Source organism: Castor canadensis, chromosome 19, assembly GCF_047511655.1.
Source record: "Castor canadensis chromosome 19, mCasCan1.hap1v2, whole genome shotgun sequence".
NCBI lineage: Eukaryota > Metazoa > Chordata > Mammalia > Rodentia > Castoridae > Castor > Castor canadensis.
This window is the reverse complement of record NC_133404.1, coordinates 31,304,450-31,322,843: the sequence shown is the minus strand read 5'-3', so window position 1 is coordinate 31,322,843 and position 18,394 is coordinate 31,304,450. Positions and strand designations below refer to the sequence as shown.

Here is an 18,394-nt window from a genome sequence, read left to right as displayed (position 1 = left end):
GACTGGTTGTGTCCATGCAGGCCAGTTGTGTGTGTGGGAACAGCTTTGTCTTTGTGAGTCTAAGGATGGGCTCTTTATTACAGCACACCACCATTTTATACAAGAGGAAAAAGAAGCACCAAGACCTTAAATAATTTGTCCAAGGTTACAAAACTAGTGAGAGTACAGCAGGGATGGGTTGGATATCTCTGTGACATAGTATGGCTAGGTTTTGGTCACCCTGAGCAAGAATAAACATGATACTGCTAGGAGGCCTTCCTTCTAGCTGTCCTCTGTCAGATGCCTTTGGAGTGCTAGTTCTCACTGATAAACTGGAAGCTAGTGTGTTGCCTCTTGCTCTTGTCAGGTGGCAAATAGATCTGCCTTCACATACTCCCCATTGCTTTTCAAGAAAAAAGACCCTCTTCTCCAAAGTAATTAAAATGGCCATAAACGCATGGAACTCATCTCCATGGCTGACTGTGATTTCCTCTCTGGCTGACTGACTTATCCCTGAATAGAAGTGTGGTCAGGGCCAAGGACTTGAGCTGTGTTTGGCTCTGTTCCCTGTGGCTAGGGGCTGAGGAGGTGCCACCGGCAGGGCAGTGATGCGGTGACATCAGCACAAACAAGCCATGTGATGCCTCTTTTAAATCATTCCAGAGGCAAGACCTTTCCAGTGCTGCCCATAAAAGGAAGTCTTTTTTACTCTGTGGGATTCAAGACCTTGTTTACACTCTTTCCACAAGAAAATGCTCCAGTAGACTCTAGAAGTATTTATGAGCTGATAAACTCTTCTTTTAAAAAGCACATTTTTAACCACTGGTCAGTTCTGGTTGGTCTGAGGCTGTCCTTTATAGAATGTGCTCCTTCTGGGGCAAGTACCAGGGGAAGGGACAGGAGCCAGTGAAACCCCTACTCTGCTGTGCAGGAGCTCCTAGGAGAGAACTGTATCCTAGGGGCTGGAGGTAGTCAGAAGTACTTGCACCTGGAGACATCTCTCTATTCCCAACCTCCTCTTGGACCCCAACACTCTTTACTGGACAGCCATCATCTGTGAGGGATGACAGCAAGCCAAGATGTGCTCGGCAGCTCATGACCTAAGCACTCTTGTTACTGACTGGTTAGCACAGCTTCAGCCTGATAGTGATGCTCACCAAGCTCACCAAGCAGGTTCCAGAAAGGTCCTGCAGGGTTGAGTGTGTCCCCTCCCAGCTGCACAGTCACTTCCCAGCTAGGGCCGCTAGGCCAGTGGAAGAGTGTGGTGTGGGCTGAGGCAAAAGCTCATGGTATGCTAATTGGGTAGGAGGGGCCATTCTAGACTGTTTGGAACCTACAAAACCAGCCTGGGATTCTCAACAATGTGGGATCTTTAATCAGCAAAAGGAAAAATTGTGTTTGAAAAGTGCAAAAAGTTAGATTTGACTGAGTTTGTTTCAGATGTATCTGACTCTTGAAGTTAGTAAGTTCAAGTTCTTTGAAGACCTGACGTGTATGGGTTGTGGAAATGTTACCAGAATAACTCTTAGCCTAAGTTTTAATGGCTGAACTCAGATCTCTGACCCAGACCTCATCCTGCATTTATAGCTAGGGCCTTACACATCACTAGGTTTCATGAAACTGAGGACCACTCTTTACTCATCTTCGCAACCTCAGTAGCCAGCACACACCCATAGGGTTCAGTAACGTTTGTGACCTAAACACTGAGATCTGGATGTAACAGAGGGTTAAGGATGGACTACATAATCAATTTAAAATATGGATACAGCAGGAAATCACAACCTGAATCTGATATCATGATATTTGCTAAATTAATCCAAACCAAGTGGTGATATTGAGACTTACAGACCTGAATACCCTGGGACCTGGACAGTGGTGTCTTTCCTCCAAATCCAGAATACTTTGTGACACCAAGGGATAGGGATATGGCTATTCTTGTTGCTTGTGCAGGCATCATTAAATAGTTGAAGTCCCCTGTGGCCACAACATTGCCAGGAATGCTGGTTCCCACCTCAGAACCACGCAACAGAAGTGCTTCCTCTTGACATGAGACCCAGAAGGTTTCAGACAATTCCCAAGGGCTTTGTGAGGGACTCTCCTCTCTTCTATTCTTTATTTCTTGTAACCAAAGAATCCTTCTTCCAGAACACTTCTTCATCAGTAAACTCTGAAGGACACCAGACACTCCCTAGGAAGCTACCTTGCCTCCCTTCATTTTGTTCTTTTCTTAGAAAGGAGACAAATTTGCCAAAGTGGTTCTGGATGGCAAAGCAGAAATGCCTTCTGAATTAAACATTTCAGATCCAAGAGTAACCTCTGCAAATAAACTTTCCTCTTGTTATGCTGGGAACAGGAAGTCCACTGCCTTTCCCATGGCAGGTGGCTGCTTCCCAGGCATATTAAATTAATATGAAAACTCCAGTCATCTGGAGGTGGATCAACTTCATGCGTCCCACGAGTTTCTCAGAGATAAAAGTTTGCCTGAGTCTAAGAGAAAGCACAAAAACAATACCTCTTCTGCGACCAACCCCAAACCACAGGAACAAAACTCACACCTGCTCTCTTGGATTGTTTCTAAGTTTGCAAAACATAACTGACTCTAGTATGCAAATCTATTCTGGCACTGTGCACTTTATGCAAATGTGGTGGGGCACCAAGGTTTATACTCCATTGCTTACATTTTGGCTCTGAAAGGGAATTTTTCTTGTAATGGGCTGGTATGGGTACAGCAGTCACTGCTCAAGGTGGAGAGCAGATGCTCCTCTCTGAGGGATACCTCAAGCATGGGTGGGAGACAGCATCCAGGACACCCAGAGCTCCTCCCACACTGTGGAACCCAGAGGGGATGGTGGCAGCTGTGAAGTGTGCCTTCTGAGGTTAGGTCAGAAAGGGCACAGGGGTGGCCCCTCTGCTTACAGATCACTGCCTCTAGGGCAAGGCCCAGCAGGGCAGGGCAGGGAATCTATGGGCTCATGGGCCCAATCTGGCCTGCTGTCTCTCTGATTTTGTAAGGCTTCCAAATTAAGAATGGATTTTATGTTTGTGAATGGTTGAGGAAAAAAACCAAAACAAGAATATTTTATGACTACATGGAATTACATAAAATTCAAATTTCAGTATCCAAAACTGAAGTTTTACTGGAATGCAGCCATGATCCTTTATGTGATCTCCATGGCTACTTTTTCACCATAGCAGCAGAACTGAGGTATGATAACAGAGCCAAAACTCATTACTATCTGCCTGTGGGGAAGCCAGCTGCATGTCACGAGGACACGCTTACCGTGCTACGGGGAGGTCCATGGAGAAGGTAAGGACACTGGCAGTGTGATGCAGACCCATATTGTTGACCACACCACCTTGCAAGTGGGCTGCCACCCTGGGAGAGCCCTTAGATGACTATAGCCACAGCTAACAACTCACTTTCAACCTCCTGAAAGTCATTCCACTAAGGTGCTCCCTAGGTTCCTCACCTTCAGATACTCTGTGAGATAACAAATTCTTATTACTGCTTCAACCATTAAGTTATGGGGAGGGTGCCATTTCATGCAAGAAAAGGCATAGAGTATCCTTTGAGTCTCTTCTAACTGTAGGTTATAGATTTCTAGAGAGGCTGTGCTGCGAAGTCTCTGATCAGTGATCCAGGAGCCCTAGGGTAGTCCATATATACTACCCTCTGAGAAGCAGAGATGGCCTTTCCCTGTGGGTCCAGGACTGTGCCTAGGCTCAGACCATGCTCAGAGGGAGACCAGGGGAACCTCTATACATCTAAGCCAATGAGAGGACAGTGCTGTCATTGCGGTGTTCTCTTTGGCATCCTCCTTGTGGTATTAATTCATGTGAAGAACAAGCTTCCAGTGAATCAAAGTTCAGAAGCAGCAGCCAATAAGCCCAGTGCCCAATGAATACACTCCTGCAACACAGGGGGCTGTGTCCAATCTGCCCTGCTCTACGTACCCTTCAGTCACAGCCAGAGCCAGAGGAATGAGGTCCAGCCCTGATACATGGGATTAGTCTAGGGAGAAACACTCAAAGTGCTTTGAGATGAAAACAAGACCTTGGTTTGCTAATAAGCCAACGGTGTCCATTCTGAGACTACAAAATTCTAGGATAGCCCTGGTATAAATGTCCCATACAGTATGGGTGGGATTTCTGAATATGATGGGATGTTTCATTCCTTTAATTAGGCTTCTAATCTGCTGACTCTGAGTTGCTTAAAAAGTAGACTATTCTGGGTGTTGTCTCATCACAGGCTCAAAAGCAACAGAGCCAAATGACCACGGACTGAAATCTCTCAAACTGTGAACTAAGCCTTTTCTTTTTGTAAGTTGATTAGCTCAGGTATTTGTTCAAGCTATGAGAAACTGACTAATATAGACTTCTCCAAGGAGCACAAACCCTGAGACCTACACTCAAGAACTAAATGCTACAAGATGTTCTTTCATAAGAAATGGGGTGAGGAGACAAATTTGCCACTGCCTAAATATGGGTGTGCCCAGGACTGTGTCAGTAGAGTAGTCAGCTCAACCCTGGTCTAGGTAGAGGGAGATGAAGTCCAGATAGCAGTGTACTGAGGTAGTTTGACTCTGTATTGCAACTGAGGTGCTGTACATAGTGTATGAATGAGTCTAGTACACCATCTCTGTGTACACCAGCTGCACAGTCCTCCTAGGCTTGCCAAAGGTTGGAGAGAGGTTCTTGAATTTGACTTAAGAGAAGTAAGTGTTCTGTTGTTGCTTTTTCTTTTTTTAAAAACCTTGCATGAAAAGGATGATCCAGGATTGCTTTGGTTACATATTTCACCAAGACACTGGATCTGAGAAATCCCAGTGCAAACTCTAAGTCAGAACTGAAGAACTAAGGAATATGGGGTGGAATTAAGGTACTTGCACAAAATCACAAACCCTACAAATGCATTTCCTTCTGTGAGGATAAATAATCCCTCTTCTAACCCTCTCCTAACCATTACCATACCCCTAGGATTACAGAGAATGGCTCCCAGAATTACCCATCTTCTGTGACCTGGGAAAACAGTTATTTGAGGAATGAAATCAAAGGAGAGTGGAGGGGATCCAGAAAGTACATACAGCATGTCGGGGCAGTTGTCCGGCTTGTCCAGAAGGCCACCCTCCATGACAAAGCGAAGGACTTGCTCGTTGGACAAGCCCTGGTACGGCTGCTCAGCCAGTGTGGCGATTTCCCAGAGGACGACCCCGAAGGACCTACAGGAGAAACGAAACGTGAGCAGCTTGGAAAGGGATGGGCAGGGTCACATGACCCTTCCTTTCCAGCATTTTCTTCACCTTGAACACTAAAAGAGTATTCTCCCTGTGGTGACAGTGCCTGGCAGATAGTGAGCCAGGCACTGGGTTGAGTGGGACATCCATTCTGCCCTTTGTCACTGCTAATGTTCCCTGTACAGCAACGACAGCCCGGTGGCAAACCTTAAGAAGCTAAGGTTGGGAACTTTCAATGTCCCTGGAGAGTTTGAAAGCACCTGATCAAGATCATATGTGTTCAGCCTAATCCCAGCCACTTACCTGGCAGGGTAGTGTCTCCCAAACTTGCTTTATGCAAAGAGAGCCCCAGGCCCCAGCAAGATATTTTAATAAGCAACTCAAGGGACTTTCAAGCAGGCAGTTTGGAGACCTCTACCCCAGTGATTCTCAACACTCTTGTATAAGAGAATCTCCCAGGAGTTTCTGAAACAGACTGATGCTAGGCGCCCTCAGTGGAATCTCTGATTGGATGGGTCTTGGGTGGGAGCCTGGGCCTTGGAATGTGTAAAGGCTCTACAGGGATCCTGATTTGAGCCAAGGAAGAAGAGAACTCTTGCCCTGCCCCCAAAGGACCCCAGAAGCTGCTGACCAGGGAATCCTCTGTCACAGGTGGGGCATTGGGGTAGGTTCTACTGGCTTATGGGGAATATCACAACCATGAACCCAAATTTTGCTGAGGCTTACACTTAGCAGGCAGAGTTGTCATGCATGCAGTTTTGCCTGTCAGTTCAGAAGATCAAATTAATATAGATGTTACACATACAAAGAAATTTCAGACAGATGATATTTAAAAAGGCAATGCTATAATATGCAAAATGAATGTGCCTCCCCAGGGCAAATCCCTACCCTTTACAAATTCTCCCTGGCATATCTGCCTTCACACTTGGGTCATGTCAGTGGAATAAAGCAGGCTGCTCACTGGCAAGCTGCCTGCAAGGCTTCTGATGGGCACCTGAGGTTGAGCCTCACGGAAGAGGCTGGGGCAGGGTATTTCCCACCTAGAGCTCTAGGAATGCTAGCCTTGGACCCAAGCTGGGGGTGGAGGAAGGGGACTTTGTCCCTGAATCAGAATACTTTGTTTGCTGCTTCAGCTCCTTTCTCTGAACAAAAGGTTTTTGTACACGTTGGTACTAAAAGCAGATGTTAGGCAGAAATAGAATCTTAGCAATCAGAGTACTGACCAACCCAAGGTCCTTTCTAATTGCCAGTGACTAAGACATAGCGTTCATGTTGCACAAGAGATTCAGAAAAGCCAAAGACCCGAAGGCCAAAGTGTGGCTTTGAAAGACTTGGACCAAAGGAAGCGGGTTTTCTGTCAACTTCAGTGGTGGAATTTCTGTCTTCCAAAACCTGCCCGGACACATCACCAGCACGCCTCAGAGGCTACGGCACCCACCCTCACATCTGAAACACAGCCCAGGACACACAATGATGAGCTTTCTATTTTTTGCCAACTGAAAGCTGGCCTGGGAAGTGATCTGAGGATGTGGTTCCCTCCCTGGCCCACTTCTCTTGTCCCACACGCTTTCCTGGCTGTGTCACCCGCTTCTAGGCAGCCAGTTCTCACTGGAAGGCTCCCATTCTGGCCCTTGAAGCCCCGACGGCTCCACTCCAAGCTCCAGTTACTTAAGTCACAAACTCAATGTGTCTCAAGCTGAACTATTCTGTACTCCGTTCTTCTCTTGGCCTCTCTGCAGCTAATGCCCCATTCCACCTGAGCAGCCCCACCATCCATCATCTGTGAACTGAGGCTCAGGTTTGTTCAAAGTCTTTCCACACTCCCAGAGCTTCCTTAGTGAGAATGGTCCAACTAGCTTGACCTATCACACACCTCTTTTTGGCTTCAGCATCTAACACAGCCAGCTTCATACTCTAGCTACTACAAAGTTCTTAAAACACATTTCTAGGCCATGCTCCTGTTAAGACACTTAAGACTCACTGCAGAGCCTGCAGAATTACCCCAAATTCCCAGGCCTTATTTGATCTCTCTTTAACTTGACTCCTTCAGGAAAGTCCCACTGTTCCTTACCTGCAGCATGGGCTTCCTCTGCCATGTCTGCCCCAGCCATTTCCACTGCATGAACCTCCTTTCCCATCGTTCCACTAGTGACAATCCATACATTAAGGTACTCCCACTATTTCATTTGTCTATGAAGGCTTCTGTGACCCTAACCTGATGGGTTACTTCCCTATCTCCACAGGACTTCATCCTGATGACAGGAATGGTATCTCTTGTCATCACTGCCCCTTTGACACACGGAGATCTCACAATCACACACATCAGTTTAAACAGGAGGCAACTGCCCTTACTTGCCGCAAATTCTTATCACATTGAACTGCAAAAGCTTTTCCCTAAGCACGCTCTTGTCTGATGTCAGTATGTACCACCTGTCATGTGGTCATACTTAACAATGTACAGAGACTGAACCATCTCCACCTAGCCCCATCATTACAGGAGCCACTTAATCACCTATCAAGGTACCACAGAGGAAACAGGCAGTACAGATATCCCTAGACACCCTTCACCCCACACACAGAGCAAGAATAGTCCAGAGAAGCCCTGTGACTTCACCAAGGTCACTCAGCCATGATGAGAGTTAAGCAATACCCATGTGTTTTTCAAAGCAGGCATTTGGCTATGTGGTGTTGGTTATTAATGCCTTCATATAAAACCAAGTCTCATATTTTGGGAACAGATTTAATCTTTCTGTTTTATTCATTTTTGATACAGGGTCTTACTACATAGCCCAGGCTTGCCTCAGCTTCCTGAGTACTGGAATTACAGGCATGTACCCTGCCCCATCCCCGGACAATGGTCAGTCTAGATTTAATCATTAAACACTAGAGAAATGCTTGTGTGTAAAGTCTTCTCTAAGCACGAGCACTAAGGCTGCCTTCTCTAAGTAACAGACTCAGTGGGATGAGTCTTACCTCAATGCTAACACTGGCTGGGGTCAGCACTCAGCAACTGCACTTCCTCACAACAGCAAGGGGGTTTGTCAACATCCCAGGCACTAGCAAATGGGCACACATAGAGAAATCCATATTCCCAATGGGAATCAGCCACCAAAGCACCAAAAAACCCCGGATACTTGTAACCCTTTGGAAAACTTAGTAAGTCAAAGAACAAAGGCTGTCCCCAAGAGATGATCCAGATGTTTGGGAAGGGAGCACAACAAACTCAGCAAGGGAGCACTACTCTGCAGTCCCTTGCTGAGTTTCCTCCATACCTAGGGGCATATTGTGTCCTGTAAGGCAAATGGGCCATTTGAGGAAAACCTAGGAACTGAAGAAAGAGCAGCTATCATCCCCATGACCCTGCAACAAAGTCTCAGATGATGCAAGAACCTGGAGGCACTCAACTAGAGGACAGAGACACTCCTTGAACAACTACACAGCTTGTCTGATCAGAAACTGGGAGTCACAGAGAGACCAACTAAAGCACAACACAAGAAAGGCACACTAAGAACAAAGATTTCTGAAGTCTGGTGGCCCACCCGTCCTTGCAAGGGAGTGAACCCCATCTCTGAAAGTAAGTCAATACAAGCTCAAGCGCCAGCTGTGAAAAATGCTACAGATGGGATTTAGGGCGTAGCCTGATCTCAGGGATATCTCTTAATCCTATAATGCTGGGGTCTCCTACAAAGTAAAATCAAATTCTTTGTATTCCTTTCTAGATTTTAACTATTTAGGTATTATTCTCTTGTGTTCCTGAATACATTCTGAAATGACTTCCATTCTTCTGTGAGGGACAGTTTCAGGGTAGAGTCCAGGAAGCTGAGAAACCATCCATAAATCCAACATCTTGGCCTTTCCTAGCTGGGTTGAGAAAAAAGAAAACAAACCTGAGCAACTGTCAATGCCTGGATGCTTGATGGAATGAATTCCAAGTGTCTGCATCCTTTATACATGTTTTTTCTTGTCAGTTCATAATGGTTATGAAGTCAAAGGGGAGGAGATCAGCACGGGTCCCTCTGCTGCTGCTTGTAGTGACAGTTGCTAACTAGAACCTGGGTAGAATCAGCCTGTGAGATTAATGACTCAGGCTTTATCGTCCTGCCCTGCCTGTTTTTCTATTCTGCAAGCTGACCTCAAAGCTTCTGGATACACCAAGCCCAGAATGAACACATGGAAGTGTGCATGCAGGTGTGCCCTCTCCTGCTACCTCAATCTAAAACGGTTGCAAAGCACTTTGATTTGACAGAAAAGAGGTAACCATCTTGGACAGGATTGCAGAACAGATTTCATCTTTGAGTTCAAGAAGCAATCAGGCTATGCTGGGTCATATTCAAATGCTATTTCTAATTTGCACCTGTCTTCAAAATAAGATTGACTATGAAAGGTTCACGAGGTTAAAAAAATGATGTCGGTCAGTACTGAAATAGTTCCTCCATGCGGTCATCGGACAGTTAGAGTAAACAACTACTGTTTCCGTAACACAACAGCAACAGGATCTCCCAAGAGGACAGCCAAGACACTTGCTGACATTCTAGAAGGTGGATATGCCAGGGCTTTTGCCTGCCAAGAACCTCAGTTGTATTTTGGAACCTGATGGCCTCGACACAATGTTTCCAAGGAACTGCAATAAACAATATTAGGGAAGTCTTTGCACCACTCAGCCAACACACTTCCATCACAAGACACTTTTATTACTAAGGGAGATATTTTGTTTTCAGTAACTATTCACGGGTGAACAATAATGGATATCTACTCAGAGAGGACAGACAGCAGATGAGACCAACAGGGAAACAGAATCAAGATTTACAAGCTTTGAGTCTAAGTAAAGCATTGTGTGCAAAGTGAAGGTTCAACTAGGTGAGCAGGTATACATATACCCAGTACCTATCTACCGAGAAAGAATAAAAGAGATGGAAGGCAGGCGGGGGAGAAGAGAGAAGTGAAGGCTTTATTTAGGTCCTAGGAACATAAATGATAACTGCTAAAAGTCGAAGGAAATGCTGGTCCCACAAATACCTTGGAGTCCCACAGATGCCCTTATGTCCTTAGCTATTCCACCGACAGCAGGAACACCTCAAAGATTAAGCAATATGGCCCACCCAACACTGACCTCAAGCAGAAATGGCTGGCAGCAAACAGACCAGGAGGAAAATAAAGTTCTAGAGGCTGGAGGGGCCCTGGGCTGGCCTTGCAGTAAAAGTATCTCATACCAGACGTCCGAATGAGTGGTGAAGACTCCATCCTTGAGGGACTCAGGAGACATCCAGCGCACGGGCAGCAACCCTTTCCCTCCTTTCCGGTAGTAGTCTGTCTCATAGATATCTCGTGTCATACCAAAATCTGGAAGGTTGCAAAGAAGGTGCAAGTTATGCTGCTGGAGCAGCTCTTGGGGAAGAAGCAAAGGAACTATTGCTGCCCCAGCACAGGTCCTTAGTCCTCTTTACATTCAAGGTGAGACATACACACACTCTACTTTGAGGAGGACCAATATTAGGGTTTGCAATTTTATGCAGCAGAAACAGGGATGATTAATCACATGACAAGGAAATATCAAGAAATCTCTGCTTTTAATACACTTATAATCTGGTTCCTTTAAGAAGTTAATTCTCTTGTTGCATTTAAAATGTCAACCGCCGTTGACAAGTTGTCCAAGTCCCATGATTTATGAAGAAAATACATACTGTATAGAATAAGGATCAGTGACACATGGCTTTAAAACCTGATCAAATAAGCAGGAGAGTGTAGACTCTCATTTTCTTGTTAGTATGGCCCCCTTCTCAAGGAAAAGGTCTTTCACCACTTAAAAAGAGGGAAAACATTCACAAAGATAAAAGTGCATGGTGAGATGCCTAAGCAATACTATTTACTAAGTGCGTGAAGCTATTACCCAATACAGTTTTCAACATAATACTCCCACTCATTTTTGAAAATTTCCATTTCCTATGGCTCTAGAAGATGTCATGTAATTATGTTTGATGGCAGGCTTGCTTTCTAATCCCAAATTATTGGGCCTTTGTCAGATTTTGATTTTCCACTCAATCATACAACCTTTTCTCACATGAACTCTTTCATTCTCTTTCCCAGGAGAAAGGGATATTTTGCTTTTTAAAAAATGTCCATTCATGTCTCTTAACTCATGTCGCAAAGAGGTAAGGCTACAAAACAAAGCAAACCCATAGAGAACAAAGTTTCTGGGACATTAACCAACTAATTTACCGTGCTGTATTAAGGGCCATCAAACTATGTCTGGTGGAATGACTTCTTGCCATGTTTGTACTCAAGAGATTGTGAGCACTGTGAAAGCACTGATCAACCCTCATGAAGAATAAAAATGAAGGGCCAACGTCTTATCTCTGAGTAATTCAGGGACATGCAAATGAGAGGATGTGTCTTTATCTGCATAGAATGGGAAAAGAAGAAATTACAGAAAAAAAACAAAACAAAACAAAAAAACCCCTCTCTTGTCCTAAACACAAAAACCATTTCTCCCGCTGTGACACAAAATGGTACAAAAGCAGCTTTAACAGAGTTTCCACCTGTGTCAGGAATGGGAGCAGAGGATGGGATGAGAACAGGCACTCGCATTACTGAGGGAACGGGCTTGGTTTCTTCCTGTATTTGGTACATCCTACAACTTCCTGGGCCTGTCCTGTTAAAACCCTCACTTCAGAGGGGGAAAAACTGAGGCTCTCAGGAAAGAAGGCACCTGCCCCAGGCCACTCAGCTCATGCATTAGTGACTAGATTGTGACTAAGACTCAGGCCCAGTGATGCTCTTCCCTGTACTGGGAAGGAGAAGCTACAATCTGAGTCATCCTAGGGAAGTGAGAGATGGGAAGGGAAGGGGAAGCAGGAAGCATCCCTAAAAAGAGTGGCTTTTTAGGGAATTCTAGGGCAGGACAGCCTCCCAAATATGAGGATGCCCAGAGACCAAGCCCAGGGACCCACTGGGAGATCCTGAACAACTCCATTGACTAAGTGATGTCTGCTCTGTGATACAGCAGCATGCCAACATCTTCAGCTCCTACAAATAAATGTCAATTGAAAACACACTGCCAAATAAATGCCAATTGAAAACCCACTCTAGAGCAGATACTTATTGCTTAAGAAGGGGCCAAAACATTTCATTCAAAAATTTGCTAAAGGGAAACATATTGCTAAAGGCAGAATGATTCCAGAGCAATGGTCCAAGAGGTTAACTGTAAATAACTTTGTTTGCATGTTAAGTCTCCTTTGCAGTTTCTCAGAATGGATATTTGGTATGTTTCTGGACAATCATCTTGGGACGATAAAGCAGTTGGTTTCCTGCTTCCTACTCTGATGCTCTATATGTTTTTGTTCGGTGGATTAAAGTGAAAGGCTGAGAAGAGTTTCTAGACAATGATGAGAAGTACAACGTAACTCTTTTTATTAGTGTTACAGTGGGTGTGGCAACAGTGCTCTAAGGGGAGGGGTGGTCAGCTTAAGAAAATGACAAGAAGTGCTGTCAGAGAGGGGTCAAGAGCTTGAAGACTGACTGGCCCTGGGGTGAAAGCCCATGAACAGTCATCTTCACTCACCCGAGAGAATGTTTCATGCCTGCTCATCTCACTACTGCTCTTGTGCAAGAGCTTCATCTTTAGGGCACTCTGTAGACCTCTGTGGGGACAATGCCCCTTATAAGCTAGGAAAACTGCAGGAAGATTGGATGGTGACTTTTTCCCAAGTAAAATCATGGAGACACTGTCCTGATTACTTCTGTAACCAGTGCTGACAAGGGTTCTACCTAGGTGACCTTAGGAACCACTGTGTCAATGTGCTGTTAGAATTAAGAGCCAGCCCAGGCAGGCTGACTAGCAACTAGAGGTAATCACATTGACTGCACATCTTTGCACACAACAGCAAGTCCTTTGCACTTAAGAGATGCACTGGAAAACCTCTCCATGGTTAATGTGCACAAGGTCCCTGAAACACCTGTGAATTTAGTTCTTGCCTGGATCTGGAAAGTGAAGGACATACCTCCAATTTTGACTGTGAAATCTTCAGCCACCATGCAATTTCGTGCAGCAAGGTCTCTGTGGACAAACTTGTTGGCGTTGAGGTATGCCATGCCATCAGCAATCTCTCCGGCCATCTGGATCATCTTGCTTAGGCTTGGAGGTGCTAGAACTGGATTCTTCTGTTGGAGATTAAAAAGAAATTCACATGAGAATTTGGGAATTTTTCTTCTACTTCCAGTTAGTTCCTCCAGGGTTTGCAAATCCAGCTTTGTTCAATATGAGCCCCGCAGGTCATTCTGCTAAGAAATCAGGACTTGGTCAGAAGGAACATATTATTTTGGAGACCACTGCATCTGCTTGGTGGTAAAGTCATGTGCTTGCTTCCTGACCACATCATACAGGGTTGTTGAAAAACACCAATTAGCACTCCTTGGGTCCAGCATCTTCTATTTTGGGTAGGGCAAAAATTATTTAAAGTGAAGCAAGCAATTTTTGATATAAAGAATTCTCAGTTACACAGATTCCTATTCACTTATATGTTCTTTTGGTTTCCATGATCAAAGTGCAGGTAAAAGGAAAAAGAGCACATTACAAAGGTCATATGGAATAGGCAAATGTGCTTCCCAAATGGACAGTGCTTGCTTTATTCCCCATGGAAGCACTGTTAGGAATTAATCTTTTTCCTTTTCTTTCTGCTTTCTTCTAAGGCACACAGATACCAAGATTAACATTTTCATCTTCTATTATTTTTTTCTGTAGGCGCTAAGGACAACTAAAGCTTAGCTGGAACTTACCTTGGAAGAGACCCAGGTAAAACAGTGACCAGCAATATGGATAAACATTCCCTCTTTGCAGAGAAGGGCAACAATACTGACTTTGAAATTGAAAAGAATTTCCCCTAAGTAGTAGTAAATCCATTTAGCAAAGAACTACATAAATGATATGCCATCCAAAGACTTCATCAAAACAAAAAAAAGTGTAAAACCTAATCATGAGCCCATGGTTTAGATGCTAACTAGCTTTTATGGGTGCCAGTGCAATAGATTTTACCTTGATTTCCCTAACTGAAAAGCATCTCATACAACACTGCAAAGCCATCTCATCCTGACAAGTCGCAAGCATCACCTTCCTAGCTAGGTATAGAGGGCCATGGGAAGAGCATGCCAGTGCTGTGGGATCAGACCACCTGAGTTCTTCCATATAGGCTCCACAGTGGTTCCATGCTGGGAGGATGACCTGGGATCTGGCCATAACCAATGCTCAGGGGATGTTGGCTCTTGCCAGTTTCTGGAAACAGTGTTAAGAACATCCTAAGCACTGTAGGGTAGTACTCCACACTCCGTGACATACACAGCAGAGGCTGAAGCGACTGTGCTGCCAGGACAAACCCAAATCACCACTTTCTTCTACACAGGAGTCTTCTTAAAGACACATACTTTTCCCCCTTAGAACCTAACATTTCCTTTTAACATCTTCAGGGCTTTAAATATTCATGGTAAATTAGGTCACGTGCAGATGAAATGTGAAGTTTAGGCTCATAACACACATTGGAGTACGAAGTATAGGTGTTTACTATGAAGCTGTTAATATGAAAAACAGAACTGACAAAAGGAATTTAATTTTAAGTGGGGAGAGAGGGCTGACATTTGTCAGTTCATGGTTCTACATTATCATTATTTCATTCATCATAAGAGAGCAGAAAAAAAAATCTTTAATTTGGCTAGAGCTACTTAAGATAAGCACATACATGCACCTAGACTTAGTGAAGTAAACAGCAACTTTTAATAGGGGGAAAGGGAGCAAGTAGACCATAATGAACCTACAGGGTATGTAAACATAGTTTTTACACTGACATGAGTTAGAAAGACAAAATTTACATCTGACAAATCAACAGGTGAATTTCAGAACTGAAAAGGACTCAATAATCACTTTGTTCTATGCTCTTAGGTTATATAATGAGGAAATGGAGACCCAGAAACACACAGTGGCTGCTTGAGGACTGCAGGAAGTCAACAGCAAGGCCAGTGCTAAGACCGCAAGTTCTGAAGTTTTATTCTGTGCCTGAATGATGCAGGGGGTGAGCACTTTCTGCTTTGCAGAGGTGCCTCCAATGAGGCAGGTAGTAAGTATCTGACCTTACCTCCAGTCACCTATTTGACTAAGCATTTCTCCTTACTGCTGGCTTGTGGATTAAAGGAGAGGTCAGGAAAAGGTACTACCATGCAGAGATGCTGGGGGCCAAAGCTGGGAGGAACAGAGGCTAGGAGAATTGTCAACCACTTGCCTCACAACCTTGGTCTGTACTCAGCCCTGAGGCTCTCACAAAACCCCAAACATCATGTCCTGTAAATAAATGAGGTCATTTGTGAACAGGTACTTGAAATTAAAATGAAGGAACTGTGACTTGGATGATGACTTACAGATCAAAAGAAGGAAAAACTTAAACAGAATGGCAATGGAAATGTAAAAGAGGTAGAATGAGTGAAGTTATTGCTTCTAGGGAAATGTAGGCAAATATGTTGCTTACCCCACAAGTAGCAAAGTCAGGGTCAAAGTGAAGATTTCAGACCTATGAGGGCAGCCTAATGAAAGGCAGTTGGCTCTAACATGACTGATTAGCCTTTATCTACCAGTTTTCTCTTAGAGTTAATGATTTATAAGTCAGGCTTCCACTGATAAAAAGTTGGCTTGTGGGGCTTGTGGAGTGGCTCAAGTGGTAGAGCACCTGACTAGCAAGTGCAAGGCCCTGAGTTAAAAAAACAAAAAAAAAAAACCCCAGCATCGCAAACAAACACACAAACAAAAAAAGCTGGCTTGTAATACAACAGAATCAGGGACAGCACAGTGACTAATGAAATCTTGCATAGGACTTTAGCAGATTTTGAATTTGAAATTTTTACTAGACTAAGCAAAGATCATGCAGCTGAAACGACTGTCATTAAAATACGCAAGCAAGACACTGACTCAGGATCAAACCTGAAATGCAGATTTGGAGTTCGAGAAAACTTGCTTCCTAGTCTCGAAGGCACAGGCCGCTGATAGTGCAGGGGAAGGGCAGTGTGTCCATGTGTATGGTGGATGCCTGAGTAAGAAGATGTCTTGTGCACAGAACTAAGTGGGAAATCACCCTAGCAACTTCCCAGGGGGCAAAAGAAAGGGTCCAGCCAGCCTAACACCAAGCTGCACCGGGCACTTATTGAAAGAAAACCTGCCACAAATATGGCCTGGGGATGAAAACTGATGGCAATGGAGTGAAGAAGGGATATACCGTCAGGACCACAAGGGAAAAATGTATGCTAGAAGGTGAGTCAATAGCATTGGGAAATTAGTGAAGGACGGACGGACAGGTAAGGCTTCAGGGAGGCACTGACATGGCCTGGTATGTAGGTGTGTGTGGGGTGGGGGTGGTAATGAGATGTGGATGGGGGTCTGAGGAACCACAAATCTCACTCATGAAGATCAAGGTCTACCTGTAGTTGAAAATCCTTCATAGACGATAACCCATAACCAAACATGCAGCAAGCAAAACTTATTGCTCAAAAGCAAACTGATTTAAGGACACAATATTTTCTTATAAAGAGATTCTAAAGGAAATACAATAGGGATAACATGGTGAAAAAAATCAAGACTGACCTCCATTTCTGGCCTCAGAGACCTGAGATAACTTTTGAGGTCCCCCCGAGTCATCAGTTCCATGATGACCAGCGTTGGCTGGCCCTGGGACACCACACCCAGCAACCGCACCTGGGAAGAATCAAAACGAGAAGGACTCAGAGGGACAGGGCTGCACATACCACCACTACCCACACTACCTGGACATGTCTATGTGGTACTGGAGCCTGCTGGCTGGTAGTAGGTTGAGAGGACCAGAGTCTCCACTGACCAGGGAGCTCATGTAACAGTGAGCAACAGGGTAACAACAGAAGCCGTCCTCAATGAGACACTCAGCCCACGGACACACCAGGGGCTCTGCATCTGTAGGGTCCTGACTTCTCAGGGACTTTCTCTTACCACATGGTGACAATTGAACTCCTTCATCACGGAAGCTTCGTTGAGAAACTCAATCCTTTCCCGCATGCTCGCTGCTTCGTTAACTGTCTTTATGGCCACTCTGGTTTCTGGTTCATCTTTAACTACACCCTTGGCCACTCCTTCATAGACCATCCCAAAGGACCCCTGCCCAAGCTCCCGGTTCATGGTGATCTTCTCCCGTGCTACCTCCCATTCATCAGGAACGTACACTGGAAAAGAAGAAACCGGGATTGAAACAGGTATGGAAACCTGCTCTCACACAGAAGGTAGCTTTGGGGAGAAATTTCGAGCTGAAGAATGTAAGATGCCATTTCCTAAAACCCACAAAGGAGCTGAAGACATGGCTTCCTCCAAAATGTCCCCACATGCTGCAGAATTGAGTAAAACCATATGGTGCGGTGTAGATAATTCCAAATCTTTGAGGATTTCAAGATAATTCAAGGGTAGTGACAACAAGTAAGAACCATAAAGAACCAAAGAAACCTATGAGGACACAAAGCAGTGGTTCCTTTCATTTACGTGTTTTTCAATCACTTAAGAAAAGCCCAAAATAACCACAGGAGAGAAGAGAAAGTGAATGAATGTCGAGGGAGGATTCTGGGTTTGGATTTTGCTCATCTACTTCAATCGATTAAAATGCACATCAGAAAAGGATGGTAGTTGTAGGGAGGGGGAAGACTTTTCATTCTGAACTGATAAAAAAGTCAGAGGTATCCGGTTTCTTGGGTGGATCTAAAAGACGTGTGAATGGTCATCAGCATGGACTCTCACCAGTGCTGTTTAACTGGGTAGCCAGTCCCTATGCATGGCTACCGAGCACATGAACATGGCTGGCCCAATTGAGATGTGTTGTAAGTATAAAATATGTGCTGAATTTCAAACACTTGATCAAAATTTAAATATTTCAATAACTTTTATGCTGATTCTATGTGAAAATAAATAGTATTTTCTGGTGTACTGGGTTAAACAAAACATATTGTTAAGATATACTTCATTACGGCTGGGAGATGTGGCTCAAGTGGTAGACTAGGGCCTGCCTAGTAATTGCAAGGCCCTGAGTATAAACTCCAGTAACACTAACTATATATATACTTCATTAGTTTCATTTTACTGTTTAAAAATATGACTACTAGTTGGATGTGGTGGTGCACACCTGTAATCCCAGCATGCA

The 18,394-nt window shown here is 44.5% G+C and overlaps 1 protein-coding gene across 3 annotated transcripts in view; it reads right to left on the bottom strand.

The window, feature by feature from the left end:
• The window catches only part of Igf1r (insulin like growth factor 1 receptor), a 290,438-nt gene that overhangs the window by 9,341 nt on the left and 262,703 nt on the right, over window positions 1–18,394 (bottom strand). For all 3 annotated transcript variants that reach the window (XM_074062055.1, XM_074062056.1, XM_074062057.1), the window contains 5 exons: window positions 17,203–17,432; window positions 16,825–16,935; window positions 13,211–13,370; window positions 10,424–10,553; window positions 5,064–5,198 (listed from right to left, as the gene is read on the bottom strand). In XM_074062055.1, the coding sequence (XP_073918156.1) occupies window positions 5,064–5,198; window positions 10,424–10,553; window positions 13,211–13,370; window positions 16,825–16,935; window positions 17,203–17,432 (766 nt within the window). The remainder of the gene's footprint in view (window positions 1–5,063; window positions 5,199–10,423; window positions 10,554–13,210; window positions 13,371–16,824; window positions 16,936–17,202; window positions 17,433–18,394) is intronic.